The sequence below is a fragment of the Ailuropoda melanoleuca genome, chromosome 10 (assembly GCF_002007445.2).
Source record: "Ailuropoda melanoleuca isolate Jingjing chromosome 10, ASM200744v2, whole genome shotgun sequence".
NCBI classification, from domain to species: domain Eukaryota; kingdom Metazoa; phylum Chordata; class Mammalia; order Carnivora; family Ursidae; genus Ailuropoda; species Ailuropoda melanoleuca.
This window is the reverse complement of record NC_048227.1, coordinates 101380643-101396765: the sequence shown is the minus strand read 5'-3', so window position 1 is coordinate 101396765 and position 16123 is coordinate 101380643. Positions and strand designations below refer to the sequence as shown.

The 16123-nt window shown below is 54.3% G+C and overlaps 2 protein-coding genes across 8 annotated transcripts in view; one reads left to right on the top strand and one right to left on the bottom strand.

Moving 5' to 3' along the window:
• The window catches only part of EZR (ezrin), a 49902-nt gene extending 42273 nt beyond the window's left edge, over positions 1–7629 (top strand). For both annotated transcript variants that reach the window (XM_011219561.3, XM_034669399.1), the window contains 6 exons: positions 2779–2942; positions 3366–3496; positions 4143–4303; positions 4664–4756; positions 6300–6551; positions 6668–7629. In XM_011219561.3, the coding sequence (XP_011217863.2) occupies positions 2779–2942; positions 3366–3496; positions 4143–4303; positions 4664–4756; positions 6300–6551; positions 6668–6832 (966 nt within the window). In that variant the 3' untranslated portion in view covers positions 6833–7629. The remainder of the gene's footprint in view (positions 1–2778; positions 2943–3365; positions 3497–4142; positions 4304–4663; positions 4757–6299; positions 6552–6667) is intronic.
• Positions 7630–7641: 12 nt separating this feature from the next.
• The window catches only part of SYTL3 (synaptotagmin like 3), an 84438-nt gene continuing 75956 nt past the window's right edge, over positions 7642–16123 (bottom strand). For all 6 annotated transcript variants that reach the window (XM_034669396.1, XM_034669395.1, XM_002915112.4 and 3 more), the window contains 5 exons: positions 13828–13998; positions 11877–11982; positions 10805–10907; positions 9692–9897; positions 7642–8543 (listed from right to left, as the gene is read on the bottom strand). In XM_034669396.1, the coding sequence (XP_034525287.1) occupies positions 8440–8543; positions 9692–9897; positions 10805–10907; positions 11877–11982; positions 13828–13998 (690 nt within the window). In that variant the 3' untranslated portion in view covers positions 7642–8439. The remainder of the gene's footprint in view (positions 8544–9691; positions 9898–10804; positions 10908–11876; positions 11983–13827; positions 13999–16123) is intronic.

The window sequence follows — 16123 nt, the reverse complement described above, 5'->3', positions numbered from 1 at the left end:
CGCTCTGTTCCTTCCTTCCTCTGCGGCATTGCCCAGCTTCAGGCTTTGCACTTGGGGCAGCAGAAGATCTCATTTCCAAGTTTAAACTTTACCCGGAAGATGGACAGGGAAACCCCAAGGGTCTGAGTTGGCTCACGGGTGAGGCTTGGGATTCCTTTTCTCAGGCTGACTTGTGGAGGGCACCGCTTACCCTGGGCAGTTTCCATGGCAAGCTCACAACTGAGCCGTTGTCCTGTCATGCTCCCCATGACCAGGCATTTCCTGCAGAAAAGCCAGTTTCTCCTCCTGCCAGCTTGACTGCTGCGGGGATGGGACCTGAAACCCTGTGAATCCTCAAAGCTGTCACGGTAATCCTGTGTGGGGTCAAAACCAGCTGTGTCTCCTTCAGAAAAGGGCCTTTTGTTCCTGTGGCCTCGCGGAAGAGGGAGAAGGCTCTTGGGCAGCTGCCTGTTTAATGGCTTATGAAAACTGCCATTTGCCCGGGAGCAGCTCTGCCCTCAGCCGAGGGGAGCCCTGGGGTAGGGCCCGGTGGGGAGCGTCCTAGAGGCGCCTGAGCTCATTGTTCGACAACTTCGTGGCTGCTTTTCCATCTCCTTTTCTCTCGTATTCTTAGGGACTTGGATTCATTTCCTTGAGCTTTCTTCTTGCCTCGAGTTTCAGTTTTTAGGATGTCTATCTCTGCCAGAGTTTAGAAAGTCTGCCCCACATCTCTTAGGTGTTGTGGTTTTGCGTTAGGAGGCGTGGGCTGGGTGCTTGGATTTGGAAATCCTTAAATAAATACTGGTTTCAGTTTTTGTTTTTAACTTCAAGTCAGAAACTAGCCTCCTTCAAAGGCCGCCCAGGAAATGTCCTCTGCCTCTTGCTCTCACTGTCCCCCGACGCGTGCAGGCCTTGTCTTGGGCCCATGGGCTGCTGTGATGTTACTTCCAGTGTCTGCCGTTTGATGTTTTTTGAACTGACCTTGTTCTGAGGAGGAGTTCGTGCTAATCAGAGTTCTTTGCAATGCCTAGGAGCCACAGTCAACACCTACTTTGGTAGCACGCCTGTGTGGCCGTAACAAAGGATTGTTTTCTCTTACGTAATAGAGATGGTGCTTCTCCAGCTCTGCAGACGCTCCCTGGGAAACCCGATGACTTAATAACAAGTGTGTGAAAGCTCCACCCAGGAGCTCTACGGGCTCTGGGCTTCGACAGTACTGTCTTCCCAGCATTTCTGGAACTGATGAAAAATCCGAGAAGCTACATAGGGCCTTCTGGGGCGTGTTGGTTAGCTCCCTGGCGTGTCCCTTCTGGTTTCAGAAGTCGCTGTGGAACACGTCACACTGTTTCTTTGTTTCAGCCACCCTCCCCCTGTGCCAGAGGTCAGAATCTGGATGCCAGGGGCCCCAAGCTGAGAAGAGAAAGGGAAAAAAGAGGAAACAGACTGGTATTTTAAAATAACTTTTAACAAGAGTTTCTAAACCTTCTCTCTCCTCCCATCTCCTGCCATCCCCTGCATTAATTGCAGCAGTAACAAGAACTAGAAGGCAAGGTCGTGTGCCGTCCCTGTCCCACGTGGTAGTAGACTTCTGCAGTCATAGTCCTAACGTTCTCGGATGCCTTGGTCTGTTTTATTCAAGAAGGCTCCTCACCTAGCACTTCGTCATGCAACCAGCAGTCTGTGAGTGAGCCTCTGTGTACCAGGCAACTCTTGTCCTGCCGGACACCATTCTGAGTCCTGACAAACAGCATCTGAGTTAATCCTCTCAGCTGTCCTGTTAGACTACTGTCCTCTCCACCATGCAGCGGAAGGTGTTCAGACACAGAGGCAGTGACTCGCTCAAGGTCACTGGCTCAGAGGTTGCGGTTCTATGTAAACTCCAACACCTAGTGAATCCAGGCCATTCGTCGGGTCCCGGGCATACAGAGATGAATGAACACAGTGCTGCTGTCAGGGGAACTGCCTGTCCAGTAGAAGATAGAGACCAAAACAAGTCAGTCAAGGGAAGTGCTGGCACCCCGTCAAGTGCAGGGGGCACAGGATGTGTGCCAGCTAACCCGGGAGACGGAGAACTCCTCCAGACAGGAGATGATGCCTCATGCCCTCTCCTCACGTGTCGGTGTCCTTGGGTCTGTGGGGTTGGACACGACGCCCCAAGTAGCAGGGCTGCTTTGAGCCAGTAAGTTTGCGGGCACGAAAGTGCAGTTTAGGTGAACAGCAGGTGGGCTGGAGCTGCCAGGCCTGAAACTCCCCACACGTGCCTGGCCATGGCATTTGTACCTGGGCCTGGAGCTAAGCAGGCTGGCGCCAGGAGTCCAGTAGTGACCCGGTGGACGCGCTAGTGGCAGTGTGGGAGGCAAGGCTGAAGCAGAGGAGACCGGAAGCTCAAATAGAAGTCGCTGCGCTGCAGGCAGGACTGGGGGATGGTGGTTCTAGGGCTGGCAGGGCCAGAGGGTGTCCGCCTGAAGACCGGGTGGCTCTGGGCCTCGGTACCAGGTTTCTCAAGGCCGCAGGGCCTCTCGCCCTGGAGAGGCTTCACCGTCCAGCCAGAGAGGTTTCAGTGTGCGCATGCACACCCACAAAGACAGTTGTGCTGTTTGTCCCAGGGATTCTAAACCCCACGGCACCAGGAACTTTGGTTGCTTGGAGTCAGTGGCTTTTCCTTGAAGTCCCTTTCTGGCCCCATACTCTGCTACATTTGTCCTTTTGGAAAAGGTCACTTAGAGCTTCGTGAAGTCAGGTTTGGAAGAAGAAAGCGAAAGGAGTTCTCCTGCTTAGAGTCCGCCCTGTTCTCTGTAGGACTTCGTGTTCTATGCTCCCCGCCTGCGCATTAACAAGCGGATCCTGCAGCTGTGCATGGGGAATCACGAGCTCTACATGCGCCGCAGGAAGCCTGACACCATCGAGGTGCAGCAGATGAAGGCCCAGGCCCGGGAGGAGAAGCACCAGAAGCAGCTGGAGCGGTGAGTGGGTGGGGGGGAGGGAGGGAGGCCCGCAGGACGGGGCAGTGTTCTCCCGGCTCAGGCCCTAGAACGGCCCTGCCTGCAGGACATCTGGGCTGCTGTCAGGCAGCCTCGTGGGGCCTGCACTGTTCCCATCAGAGGAGCCAGGGTACATCACCTAGCAAACACGGGTGGAGCGTCTGGGGGCGAGGGCCTCTGGAGGAGACTGCGTGGGGCCCAAGGATCTGCTCAGGAGCTGCCTCACTGGGCTGGGCAGTGACAGAGCCCAGGAGGGGAGTGCTCGGGGTTGCTGCTGCTGCCTCCTGAGTCCATACCATCCGGAGGTGGGGCCTGGGGCCTGGACTGGGCCCTGGTGACATGTGTTGACATGGCAAGTGCCTGCCAACCCCTAAACCTTCCTGTGCCGCCCCTCCCCCGTAACAGGCAGCAGCTGGAAACCGAGAAGAAGAGGAGAGAGACCGTGGAGAGAGAGAAGGAGCAGATGATGCGGGAGAAGGAGGAGCTGATGCTCAGGCTGCAGGACTATGAACAGAAAACCAAGAAGGCAGAGAAAGGTGGGTTTATGCCCAGCGCTTAGTGCGTGCAGGGGTGCGTTCCGCAGCGAGGGGCAGATGGACCGTCAGCACACCCACAGCCAGGACCGTCTCCGTTTAACACAGCACCCACAGTAGAGACTCGAGGCCTAGCACTGACCATGGGTGTTTGGATTAGAAGAAAATCTTTTGATTATCTTGATACTTCTGATGCTGTGCTGGTTCTGTGCTAAATCCTTTATGCACGTTATCTTTTTAAATTTTCCCTTAGTCCTTTGAGGTTAGTACTGAGTCATCCCCATTTTCTTGGTGACAGTGTTAAGATTCAGCAGGTAAATTAATTTGCCTGATGTCACACAGCTAGTGAGTGACCAGACCATGCCACGTTGCCCTCTGTCTTATAAACTAAGAACTGGGCAAGTGGTGTGGTTTCTGCGTGTCTGCCAACCTACTCCAGCCCTGGCCGGGGGATGGAAACACCCTCTCAACTGCTGCAGGGACATTGGCTATGTGCGCAGTAGGGGAACGCACCCCAGCATGCTTCCTTTCTGTATCTGTGGGAGCAGAGCCCCTCCCGTGCAGTGGTTTGTAACATGTGGTGTGAGTCCCACCCTGGACCCCAAACATGCATCCAGGCTGGGAATTCAGGGCCCTGTGCTCTCTCCAGAACTTTCAGACCAGATTCAGAGAGCCCTGCAGCTGGAGGAGGAGAGGAAGCGTGCCCAGGAGGAGGCGGAGCGCCTGGAGAATGACCGTGTGGCCGCTCTGCGGGCCAAGGAGGAGCTGGAGAGGCAGGCGGCAGATCAGATAAAGAGCCAGGAGCAGCTGGTAGGAGCTCCCTGAGTTTCACGATGCTGAATTATGGAGAGGCTGCCTCTGGGGATGAAAAAGTGACACCTGCCTTATAATTGTGTCTGGGGCTGGAAAATGATATGCTCGAGGGAGGAAGGCCTGGTGGGAGGGGCCGTGGTGGAGGTTGGGCCTCAGGCAGCCCTGGTGCAGCGGTCTGGGGGCCCAGACCTGGTGGTCTAGGCCAGGCATGGACTTGACATGGTGGCCAGCCATGGGCACTGCTGACTAGGGAGGAGGTGGGGATGAGGCTAGTCACCAAATTGTGTGGCTGTCCATTTGCAGAAGGGCTCTCCCCACAGACCCCAGAAATAATCTCAGCTTCGTGCCCTTCACCAGGCCGCAGAGCTGGCGGAGTACACCGCCAAGATCGCCCTCTTGGAGGAGGCACGGCGGCGCAAGGAGGACGAGGTCGAGGAGTGGCAGCACAGGGTGAGTCTGCAGGTGCAGGCGCTCAGGGCGGGCCCTGCCGGGGCAGCCGGAAAATGGCCCGGGGCCAGGCCGGTGGGGGCCAGGCTGGTGGGTCGTGTAGAAAGCCTCGGGATGTTTCGCAGTGCTCTGCCAGTCCCAGCTGTGCTGCTTAGGCCAAAATCCCCATAGGAATGGGCTTGCCCTGTGCACTGGGGAGTCTGCTGTTGGATTAGCAGGGAACAAGGAGGCTGTTGTTCATTTCCACCCACTTTGTTCTGGCCCCCCCAAAGTGTTGAGCCCCATCAGGCAGCCCCCCATCAGGAGCTAGCTCTAAATCTGGCCATATGGGTGCTCCTAGCAACGGGCCACAGCGCCTCAAATAAGACCACCTGCCTCTCCTGACCGCTGGTGTATGCAGCATGGCACCATGGAAAGATCTGGACTTGGAGATGGGGGTTGAAGGTCCCAGATCTGCTCTTACTCACTGTGTGGTGGGGCAAGTGGCCTGACCTCTCTGAGCCTCCGTTTCCTTGTTACAGATGGGGAGTAATAGCCAACCCTTAAGGTTGCTCAGAGGATTACCCCTCCAGAGAGGTTGAATAAATTGTAGCTGTAATAGGAAGAACCATGTTCCAGTGCAGTGTCCAGAGAGCCTGGCTCTCCAGCTGAGCCCCCACATCCACTGGGAAAGCATGGTCCGCACGGGAGCTTCGGATATGTTTAGTGTAGACCTCTGCCAAGCTGTGGCAGCTCCCCCCTCCCCCCCCCGTCCTTGCCCATGCTACCCCATCTGCACTAGCCCCTTCTGGGGACACCTGGTGCCTCCCCTCAGCACTCTTAAGCCCCACCCCCTGAACACAGGCTGCGTGCAAAAGACTCCGGTCCTTAGGTTTTTTGGAAAAAGTGTTCATTGAGAAAAGCTGGTGGCAGAACAGATTCAAACTAAGGTCCTCTCCCGAGCTGGAATGGCAGTGAGGTGGGCATGATTGGGGATGTGTACCCAAGAGAAGTTGCTGGAAGGTTTAGGGGTAACAATAGGTAGAAAAGTCCTTGAGCACTGTGCCCGCAGGCAGCGAGGAGCTTGATAAATAGTGGCCACACAAGGAAAGAGAAAGCTGCTCTCTCAAACGGGATAGTGGCATTAGAATTTCTAATGGCTGGAAGATTGTTTTTCTTTAAGAATTTCCTTTTTTTTCCCCAAAAATACAATGAACGCATACTAAAACTAGAGAAAGAAAGTTACAGGTTTTTTTAAAAGTCAGGCCCCTGACATGACTTTGTGTGCTGTGCACATGATCGAGAACTGCTCACAGGATCCGAACCCCAGACTCGGAAGAGGTTGGGCAGACCCTGCACGTGGACACTTCACCTCAGCCACGGTCCCCCTCCTCCACTCTGTGCCACTCAGGCCACGCACGTCCATCCCACCCCGGGGGAAGGCAGGGGAGTGGTGAGAGAAAGTGCAGAAGCCCCCTGGTTAAAGAAAAGGGGATTCTTCAGAAAATGGTCTAAACATTGGATTGTGTGTGACAACTTGTCACCTGTGTACGGATTGCTTTCAAAGGCCAAAGAAGCCCAGGATGACCTGGTGAAGACCAAGGAGGAGCTGCACCTGGTGATGACGGCCCCCCCGCCCCCCCCACCCCCCGTCTATGAGCCAGTGAGCTACCACGTGCAGGACAACCTGCAGGACGAGGGCACGGAGTACACGGGCTATAGCGCCGAGCTCTCCAGTGAGGGCATCCTGGACGACCGCAACGAGGAGAAGCGCATCACCGAGGCCGAGAAGAATGAGCGGGTGCAGCGGCAGCTGATGGTGAGAGGGCAGGGGCGGCCCACAGACACGTGGACAGTGGGGGGCGGGAGGTGCCGTCCCACCCGGCTCCCCGCTGCTTGGGAGCCACAGCTGACCTGAGCTGCTTCCCCTTGCAGACCCTGACCAATGAGCTGTCCCAGGCCAGAGACGAGAACAAGAGGACCCACAATGACATCATCCACAATGAGAACATGCGGCAAGGCCGGGACAAGTACAAGACGCTGCGGCAGATCCGGCAGGGCAACACCAAGCAGCGGATCGACGAGTTCGAGGCCATGTGAGGCCAGCCAGGACTGGCGCGGGGCCAGAGCTACACAGCCGGGCTTGCGGGGGTCGCGGTCACACTCTGAAGCTGGTGTTTGTAGTTCTTTGAATCTAGGACCCCCACCCCTGCTATCATATTCCAGTTCCTTTAAAAAGAGAGTAGTTATTTCAGTGGGAATATTCTGGGGCTGGGGTCAGTGGAAGCTTCCCTGGTTTATTTTTCCCAATTGTATCATAGTGCCAAACGGGCCTGATCTTATTATTGCTGTTATTGAATCATTTCCTGTTTTGTGCTTGCAGCAGGACTGACTGAATTAAGGAAAGATGGCTGTGAAGTCTGAGTAACAGACTCCCTGCTGGCGTGTGTGATACAAGTCAGTGTAATTAAAACCACATCGTGGCTTATAGTCCGTGCCATACTTTCTTCTGCATTTGAAATTAGTTCAGATTGATTTTTTTTGATTTCCATGAAGGATCCATCTTTGTATATTTGAGAGGTGAAAATTATTTTGAAGACAGTCTGAAGCACTCACAAACATGTGCACGCAGTGATTTTTCTGCTCTGCTTCTTCAGTTCAGGATCCATAGTACAGGGACACTCCAGCCTTGGATAAACTTGTTCTGTGGTTTTGTTTTATTTAGCTTAAGAGAGGGCTACAGTGTTGGACTCACACCTAATTAATGATCAGCTGTAGAGAATAGTATTTATATATGTGACAATATGGGTTTGTAACATTAGTTTAAAAAAGGGAAAGTGTCATTCTGTATATTTTGTTACCTTTTACAGAATAAAAGAATTACGTATTAAAAACCATGTAACCGTGGCACTTGCTGTGGCGTGAGGGCGGGAGGTGGAGGATTAACTGCTGTAATCCCATCTGTAAAAATGACTTTCTGCTCCGAGTGTCCCTCGTGCATGTGTTGCACATTTCCGTTTTCTATCGGAGCTTCTTGTTTGAAAAAGACACCTATGCTGTTTGGATCATCCAGACTCCAGCTGTGAAGGGGCTCTTCCCACCTGGTATTGTCTGTTTCCACAAGAACCTCTTCTGACCTCGCCAGTTCTCTCCCGTATCCTTGAAAACCTGTCCATGTCCGCTCTCGCGTGCCACCGGCTCCTCTTCCTGCTTGGCTGTGTCCTTTTCCTTTGCGGTTAAGAGCCACGTGCAGATGAGCCCCGCACCGCAGATTTGGAAATAAAAGCTGCGCGAGGCAAGAGGTGGCAGTGGGTGTGTGCTTACGTGTGTCGGGGGTGGGCGTTGACCGCCCCGAAAGGGGAGTCCCTCCAGAAAGTAGAAGGGGAGGGACCAGATTCCTACCAGGCTCCTCTAGTTGTCCTCCACATGCCTGGAACGAGGCCGTAATTTTCACTGTTTGGTAAGCACTGGAGGACAGAGGTAACGAACATTTATTGAAATCCGGCCATTTTCCACACGTCAGAGCACAAACCAAACTGAGACTTAATATATCAGCAAGTGCTCTGATGTAAAGACACACAGAGGGACGTGGAAGAATGGCCAGGCCCCGTGACAGAGCTGCAGACGGCGAGGGTCCACGCCCGCGTCTTAGCTAACCTTCAGGCCCGCGGCACTCAAACCTCCCGCCGCACACTGGAAGCCTGGCTTCAGTGCAGGATGAGTGTCATGTCTGTCCACAGATTGGGGCTAGAAAGAACTTTCTGCCATCGACGCTCTGACTCTGAGTCCTCACCACCAGCCGTGTCTTCCTCTGTGATGGGAGTGAAGTGCCAAATTAGTAATGGGTGACATGCATACCCCCTTCCCAGCCCTCTTCTCGGCTTTTTAAAATGAAAACCAACTTTTTAAAAAAGTGTTTTTAACCTCAAGACCATATGCAAATGCCAACCACTGGGGAGGAAGATCAAGACCACCTCCACCCCAGCACCATAGCCAGACCTGGACACACTCAGGCATTCATTCCTCAATACCGTGCAGCCTCAAGAGCCCAAAGCTGCCTTCTCTCCCGCAGTTTGAAAGGAGAAAGACATGTTTGGGGACTTGACAGTCTTAACACATTACAGTGGCTGTGGTTGGGTGGGGAGGTCTCAGACCCGGGGCCAGATTTGCAGACAGAAAGGAGTCCCTTATAGGAAGGGGGGTGTCCTTGGACAATATTCCTTCTATTTATTTTTAAATTACCCATTTATTTTAGAGGGAGAGCACAAGCAGGGGGAGGGGCAGAGGGAGAGCCAAACCCAGGGCTGCATCCCAGGACCTGAGCTGAAATCAAGAGTTGGACGCTCAACCGAGTGACCCAGGCATCTCTGGACAGTGTTCCTTTTAAAACCAGTTGTAATGAAGCAGGGACTCTGGTTTGTCTTCAGAGGTCCTCTGTTGGAGGCCCTGGAGATATGCGCCGGTGTTTCCGCCTGGTGCAGGTGTGAGGGGCATCACCGAGTGTGCAAGCCCTCCCCACAACGGGCTGTCTCCCACACAGTGCCAGCAGCACCCCAGTTGAGCAATGCTGAAAAGCATCGCCCTTTTGTCCCACTCCTAATGAAATACTTTCTGAATTGCCATCTGTTTGGATTATTTTCCTTTAAGAAATTAATCCTTTTATGATTGATGCCAGAAACAAAAGCAAATACTGTACCCAGCCCATTTTGAGGCCTGTAATTTTTGTTTCCTTAGCAGATCTAAATCTGATATAAATTGTTGAAATACTTGGCTGTATTATCTCTCCATTGTGGCGAAAGAACTAGATGTGGCCATCTCCATTTACAGAGTGAGGCCATTTTCAAGCCAGGTAAATCACCTGCCAACCTGGAAGGTTACTGTCTTTTTAGTGGTCACTGTGTGAGATCTTCGCTAAGGATAAAGCATGCTACTTAGGCCCAGTAAATCTCTCAGACTTACTAGAACTAAGCCTGGCTTCCCCCAGCAAGCGGTCGTTCACACCGAAGATGGCCTGGTCCCAGACGGTTAATTCCAGGCTTGACTGTCTCAGCTGGGAAGGGCTCACGCCATTGAACACAAAGGAGTGCTTCCACTGGGGACAAGCTTGCTTCTTCGCAACTGGGGACTTCAGTTTCAGTTTGTGTTGGTCTGGCAGAGTGAGACAGCTGCAGGAGGGAGAGAGACAGTGGCTCTGGAATGCCCGCCCGCCCCGGCCTCCTCCCCTGGCGGTGCTGGCCGTCACGAGACCAAGGGCTAGATGCACCAAGGGCTAGATGCGCTCCAAAAGAAAAATTCCAAGCCAGGAGCGAGAATGCGAATTGCAAGATTGGCCATGTGACCTCTTGCTAGGATGTTCCGGATTTAGGGCTGAATTCTGCACCAGATGCTAAGGGTCATTTGACGTCAACCACCAGGGAGAGCATGGCTTAGACCTGCTACCACCAGGGAGAGCATGGCTTAGACCTGCTATGCAGGGACCAGGACTCTGCGCACGCATTCTCTCATTTTAACCCCGTTCTCAGGAAGTAAGTTAAGAGGAGCCACGTAACTTGCCCAAGGTCCTAAGATAGTGGCGGCGTGAGGACAGGAACACAGATATTGGCATGGTAAGCCAGTGTTTCCCATTATGTCACTGATGGGGGACACAGAAATTCTGTATAATAATTAACGGTGTTTGCTTTATTTTTGGAGAGACCAACACGTGGGTAGTAAGAATGACGTAAGCAGAGCCCACCTTCCTGTTACTCTAAGAGGAGATACTAAGGCAAGGGAACGGTACCAACCACACTGCTTTGTCCAAGCTCTGAGTCAGAAAATGCTGATGCAATAACGAGGACCGGTAAGACCTGGGTTTCCAGTTAAAATACAGTGTTCCACATCTAGCCTCAGCAGGTCCAAATCCTATGAGTTCTTGGAAAGCCGAGTCTTTAACACATTATGTTGGATTTTCATAGGAAGGCTAAAACGAATGTTCATAATGGCTTACACTTTTTGGTGTTTCTCTAGTTTCCAGGACCATGCTGTACATATGTACAGATTATCAGTAAACAGTTGATTAAATATAATACTTACCCCTTAACAAATGAGTTTAGGGTACCATCTGACCGCACCGGCAAATTCTTGGCTCCCAGCACGACCAAACAAAGCTGACCATTAGGGGATGGCCAATCTGACCCTGGAAGGAAAGCCGGCATTTGCTGTGAGCCTTCCTTCTGCATAGAGCATGCAATGTCACCACCCCAAAGCTGACAGCTCCGTGGGAGGGTGTGGGACAGCCTTGAGAGCAGACAGGAAGAGGAACGTATCAACTGTGGGAAGGCTCTGCTGGCCCTGCTCACGGGCTGTACCACGGCAAGGCCAGCATGGTGGCGGGAGGGATCACTCAGATCCTGGGAAGCTACAAAGATAATAAAGAGGGACCCAAGGACAGGAAGGGTGTAGGGGTTTTAGTCTAGCGCAGGCAGTGTTTTGGGGAAAGCAGGGGCCCCAAGACTTCTGTTCTAGGGTGTTGGCAATGACTGCAAATGCTGCTGGCCTGCCGGTGGCCCCGTGAGCTGTGGCAGCAGACCTTTCCTCTTTCAGACAAATAAGAGATCACTAAGTACATCATGGAACTGTGTGTTCTTTCTTCACCCTCCTCTCATCTGCACACTCCACTTTATTAACTTAGTTAAATCTCCTGTGAGGTCCTCAAGAGCCTGTCCTTGATCCCCTCTCTTGCTGGGTAACAGCTCTCAGAACTTGGGAACAGGGATGCATTCACTCAGCCCTGCATGCCCCAGTGCTTTGAGATGCACTCTTGGTCCCTAAGGAGCCACAGTCCCAACTGTGGTGGTCACTGGAGCATTCCCTCTTCCAGAGGGCTGGCAGCAGGACGGTTTGCACAAAGGAGACTGTCCAAGCCAGCCCCCTGGGAAGAAAGCCCCAGAGCTGGTGTCCTAGGAGCCCTGTAAAGTGGGCATCAGGCCTGGCCTGCTCTGGTCCCTCATTTCCCTTCCAAATCATAGGTTCCAAGAGCCCACTTTCTAGGCTGAGGGAGCTTTGCAGGATTAGTTGGTGGCAGAAAGGAAATCGTCAACCCACCTGCTGCTCCAGGCTTTGGAGACAGTGACAGATGAATGTTCATGGGGTGGAGGCCACCTACCTTCTTGGGCCTCCTGGAGCTTTCTGGGCCCTGCAGGGAAGACCAGTTTGGCCCGGACTGCAAGTTCTCCATTATTGGAAAGAATGCTGTCTTCAAGTTTCTCTGCCTGGGGGCAAGAGACAGAACTCAGAGGCAGGATTCCTCAGTCCCCAGAACCTTCTGGGCTCCTCTGATTGCCCCAGCTCTGTCCATAAGTGTCCCTCCTCCACCCAGCACTCACCGCTGCAAAGCCTCTGCAGGCCCGGGAGTGCCCTGGGGTGAAGTGGACATGCCCATGGCAGGACTGGTCTGTCTTCTATTTGTGGTGACTCTCCATTGCCACCCTGGCTGCCCACTCTGCTGCCCTAAGGGGGTGGGGGGGTGGGCTCAAAGGCCCTAGCACATTCCCTAAGACAGTCCTAAGAAGACCTGTACACAGCCAGAATTTGAAGAAAGTGAATAAAATCGAACCCCTCTAGGTCAGTGGACTCAGCAAGGACTACTGAGGAGAGGGCAGTCTGCTCTGCAGTGTCTCTTCTTGGGCTCCTGGCTGCCTCCCAGGAAGATAAAAGCTGCCTCTACCCTCAGCTTCCAGAAACCTGAACTAACCCATGGGCTCCTCCTATCAGGGCCGAGGGGGCAGGCCTGTAAGCAGGATACTCCCGATCTGGCAGCGGGGTCACTATCTTTAGCTGGTATTAGCAAGGATGTCTCTGAGCCTGGCACCTCCTCTTCTTGCCAGCAGCCTTGGTGGCGGCTAGTGTCCTGAGCAAGGGGCCCTAGAGGGAACAGATGCACAGGGCACCTGAGTATAGGATCCTGGGAGAAAGCACACTGGCAGGGAAAATCACAAAAAAGGAAAATCAGGAAAGCCTTCATGGAGGAGGTGGGCTTTCAGCTAAGTCTTGGGCAGACCTGGGGTAGAAAGCATTCCAAGTAGATATCCCAAGTGGATGTCTGAGGACAGGCTCTGAGAAGGGATGCGGATGCTGGGGACGGTGCAGAGCAGCGTAGAGGGAAAGGGGCGGGAGGTGGGACAGGACGGCTCGCAGGTGGGAGACCCTTGGCTTGACCTGACAGTAGCTGGAAATCAGAGACCTGGCGAATCAGCCCCCCTGGCTTCAGAGAGGGCCGGGGAGAGGACACAGCGCACAGAAGCTGGTCCAGGCCTGGGAGAGTCAGCCTGGCTGCCAGACTTGGGCTGCTGGGGCTGGCACTGCGCTGTCATTTCTTAGGAGATGACAGAGCCCTGCTTCCTCCTCCCTTATTATCTCATCCGTCCCCTCTCCCAGTCTTGGATCTTGGCACAGAAAGTGCAAAGCAGTTGCTCCAAGAAATGCAAACTTTCTCCCCAGGCTCTCCTCTTACCGGCACAGCCTGTGAGCAGAACTAAATCAGCCTCCCCTGGCCTCCCCAGCGCCCTGCCCTGAGATCCCTGCGGGTCAGGGCAGCCCGGACCCTCCTGATAGCATCTGGCCCAGCCATTCCCCGCCTTTACCACGCCCGGAGCGCCTGGGGCAGGGTATAGAAAACAGGCATCACGTCCGCATGACCGGGGGCAGGCTGACTGGCCCAGGTGGTAGTCTCTGGCTGCAGCGGCAGCAAGCCAAGAGCTCCCGTGCTGAAACCAAGTGACCCTGAATTTGGGGGAGGGGAGCATGTGGGCCCATAAGGCCCTCGCAGGAGGCCTAAACCGCCAGACCTGACCCAGGCCGATGGCCGGGCTACACTGAGGAAGGGGCTGTCAGGTACTTGAGCAAACCTTTGCAGGAAAGATCCCTAACCCCACCCAGGAGAGCCTGTCGTGGAGGCTTTCCTCCCTAAGAAGGTCCTATTTTAAGAGTCCCAGCCAGGCAAGCACGTCACATTTTGGGTCCAAGGCTTCCTGGGTAGGTTTTCTCTAATCCCTTTGAAAAGGGAGTTTTGTTTTCATGGTGAGGGTGGGGTAGCCCAGTCCCAAACCAGACCTCACCTTGGCCCTCAGTGGATACCAGCAGAAACACTGTGTTGTGCTGTCTTCGAAGTCCCATGTGGCCAGAGGGATGGTCACCTCGCCAAGGAACACCCTCCGGGTGAGCGTGCCCAGGTGCCACACAGACACCTGCAGGCACCGGGTCCCCAGCTGGCTGGGCTCCACCTGGTACTGCAAAGGCAGAGCAGAGGCCGTCAGTCTGGTCCCGGCCCGCAGCCCCCCAAGCCCACAGCTTCCAGGGCACAGGGTGGGGGGTGGTCCACAGCCCTTTGGGGCCACAGCCTCTGGGGGACCCACAGCCCCCGGGGCCACAGGGCCCTTCCTCCTACAAGCTGGAGCCAGCGTCTTGGTGTGGTCGGGGCGCGCTGAGCAGCTTGGAGCAGTGGTGGGGGGTGGTCCCTGCGTCCCAAACACAGAACCACCTCCTCCACCGGCCTTGTGGCCAGTGCTCAGCCTGGGGGAGGGCTGGGCATCTGCACTGTCCCCTCCCACAATCCAGCTCTGTCCCCAAGGCAAGGAGGAAAGCCCTCAGCCTGCTGAAGCCGAGATCTGTCCCAGCTGATGATCGGAACCTGCCTGGCCAGGGCTGCCAAAAACACTGAAAGCTAGGATTTTTTTTTTTTTTTAATGTAAACCCTGAGTTGTTAGCATAGGCATTTGCCTAGACGGACAACACATGGAAGGCGGGGTCAGGGTCGCACAGAGCTGCCTCTTCACTGTCCCCCCACAGGAGCCCCAGCACAGCCAGAAGACAAAAAGGGTGTCCCCCCACCCCGTCGAGGGTGGGCTTCTGCCCCCACAGGGACTAGAGGCCAAAGGCCCTGGGTGCGAGTGCCCCACTCCCTTCCCGAAGGCCAGGGACACAGCCAGGCTTCCCAAGAGCTGCTGACTGTGCTCAGCCTCTGCGAGCCTGTTCAAGCCTAGTCGTTGGATTTTCTCAACAATGAAAAAGAAAGTTACACGTTACTGACCCTGGTTTTGTCCCAGGCTTTGGGTTACGTTACTCCTTAGCTTCCAGGAGCATCCCCCGAGGTGTTAGCAGTCACCAGTTCACAGGGGAGACACCCAGGCTCAGGGCTTCGAAGCTCTCCATTGGGGTTGGCGCCCTGGCTCCTCCTGGACCCCCCCCCCCGTCACACTGCAAGGCTGGACCCTCACCCCCACTCAGAGCGGCCGCATTGGTTTGCCTGAGACTCAGCTGAGCCCCGTTAGTGACCTTCCATTGACGGACGAGGGGGAAGTGACACAGGTGTGTGGAGAAGCTGTGACTTGTCTCCCTCGGTCTCCCACACAGGGATGGCCTGCAGCCCCGTCTGTCCTGCAACCTGCCCCCACATACAGGCCTGCGAACGCCCCCCTTGTGGCCAGGCTGCCTTCCCCACTTGCCCCTCCTTTTCTTCCCTCTGGGATTATCCGTGCCCATTGTGGTCAGAAGCCACATCCTTCTACGGCCTTGGGCGGATTTTCAGTTGTTTTCCCTCAAGTCCACGGTCCATTTCTTTTTTTTTTTTAATCTTTTTCTCTTCTTAAAGATTGTTTTTTGTCTGCCCTGTAAAATGTATTCCTTTTTTTTTTTTAATGTTTAATATATTATGTTAGTCACCATACAGTACATCCCTGGTTTCTGATGTAAAGTTCGATGATTCATTAGTTGTGTGTAACACCCAGTGCACCATGCAATACGTGCCCTCCTTACTACCCATCACCGGTCTATCCCATTCCCCCACCCCCCTCCCCTCTGAAGCCCTCAGTTTGTTTCTCAGAGTCCATTGTCTCATGCTTCATTCCCCCTTCTGATTACCCCCCCTTTCTTTATCCCTTTCTTCCCCTACTGATCTTCCTAGTTCTTATATTACTCAGCCATCAGAAAGAATGATTTCTCAACATTTGCTGCAACATGGACGGCACTGGAGGAGATTTTATTTTTTTAAGTAATCTCTCCACCCAACGAGGAGCTTGAACTCACAACCCTGAGATCAAGAGTCACACACCGCCGTCTGAGCCAGCCCAGCCCCCATGGTCCATCTCTGCTCTGCCCTGCACTCCTTTGTCTGTCTTTAAACTCTGAACCACCTGGTTGTTCCCTGCTCGGCCACACGCCCGATCCGTTGCTCAGGCGAACAGCTCGTGGCACCGTAACTGCCCCCTCCGAGGACGAACTGTCCCAGGGAGGGCGGCTGCCCATCCCCCACATGCGGCCTCCTCGGGCAGCTGCACGATCTCCATCCACCCCGTGTGGGGGGCAGCCCTGTCCTCCGCCCCCGCAGGCCTGCTTCTCAGGGGGCCTCGCGCACCG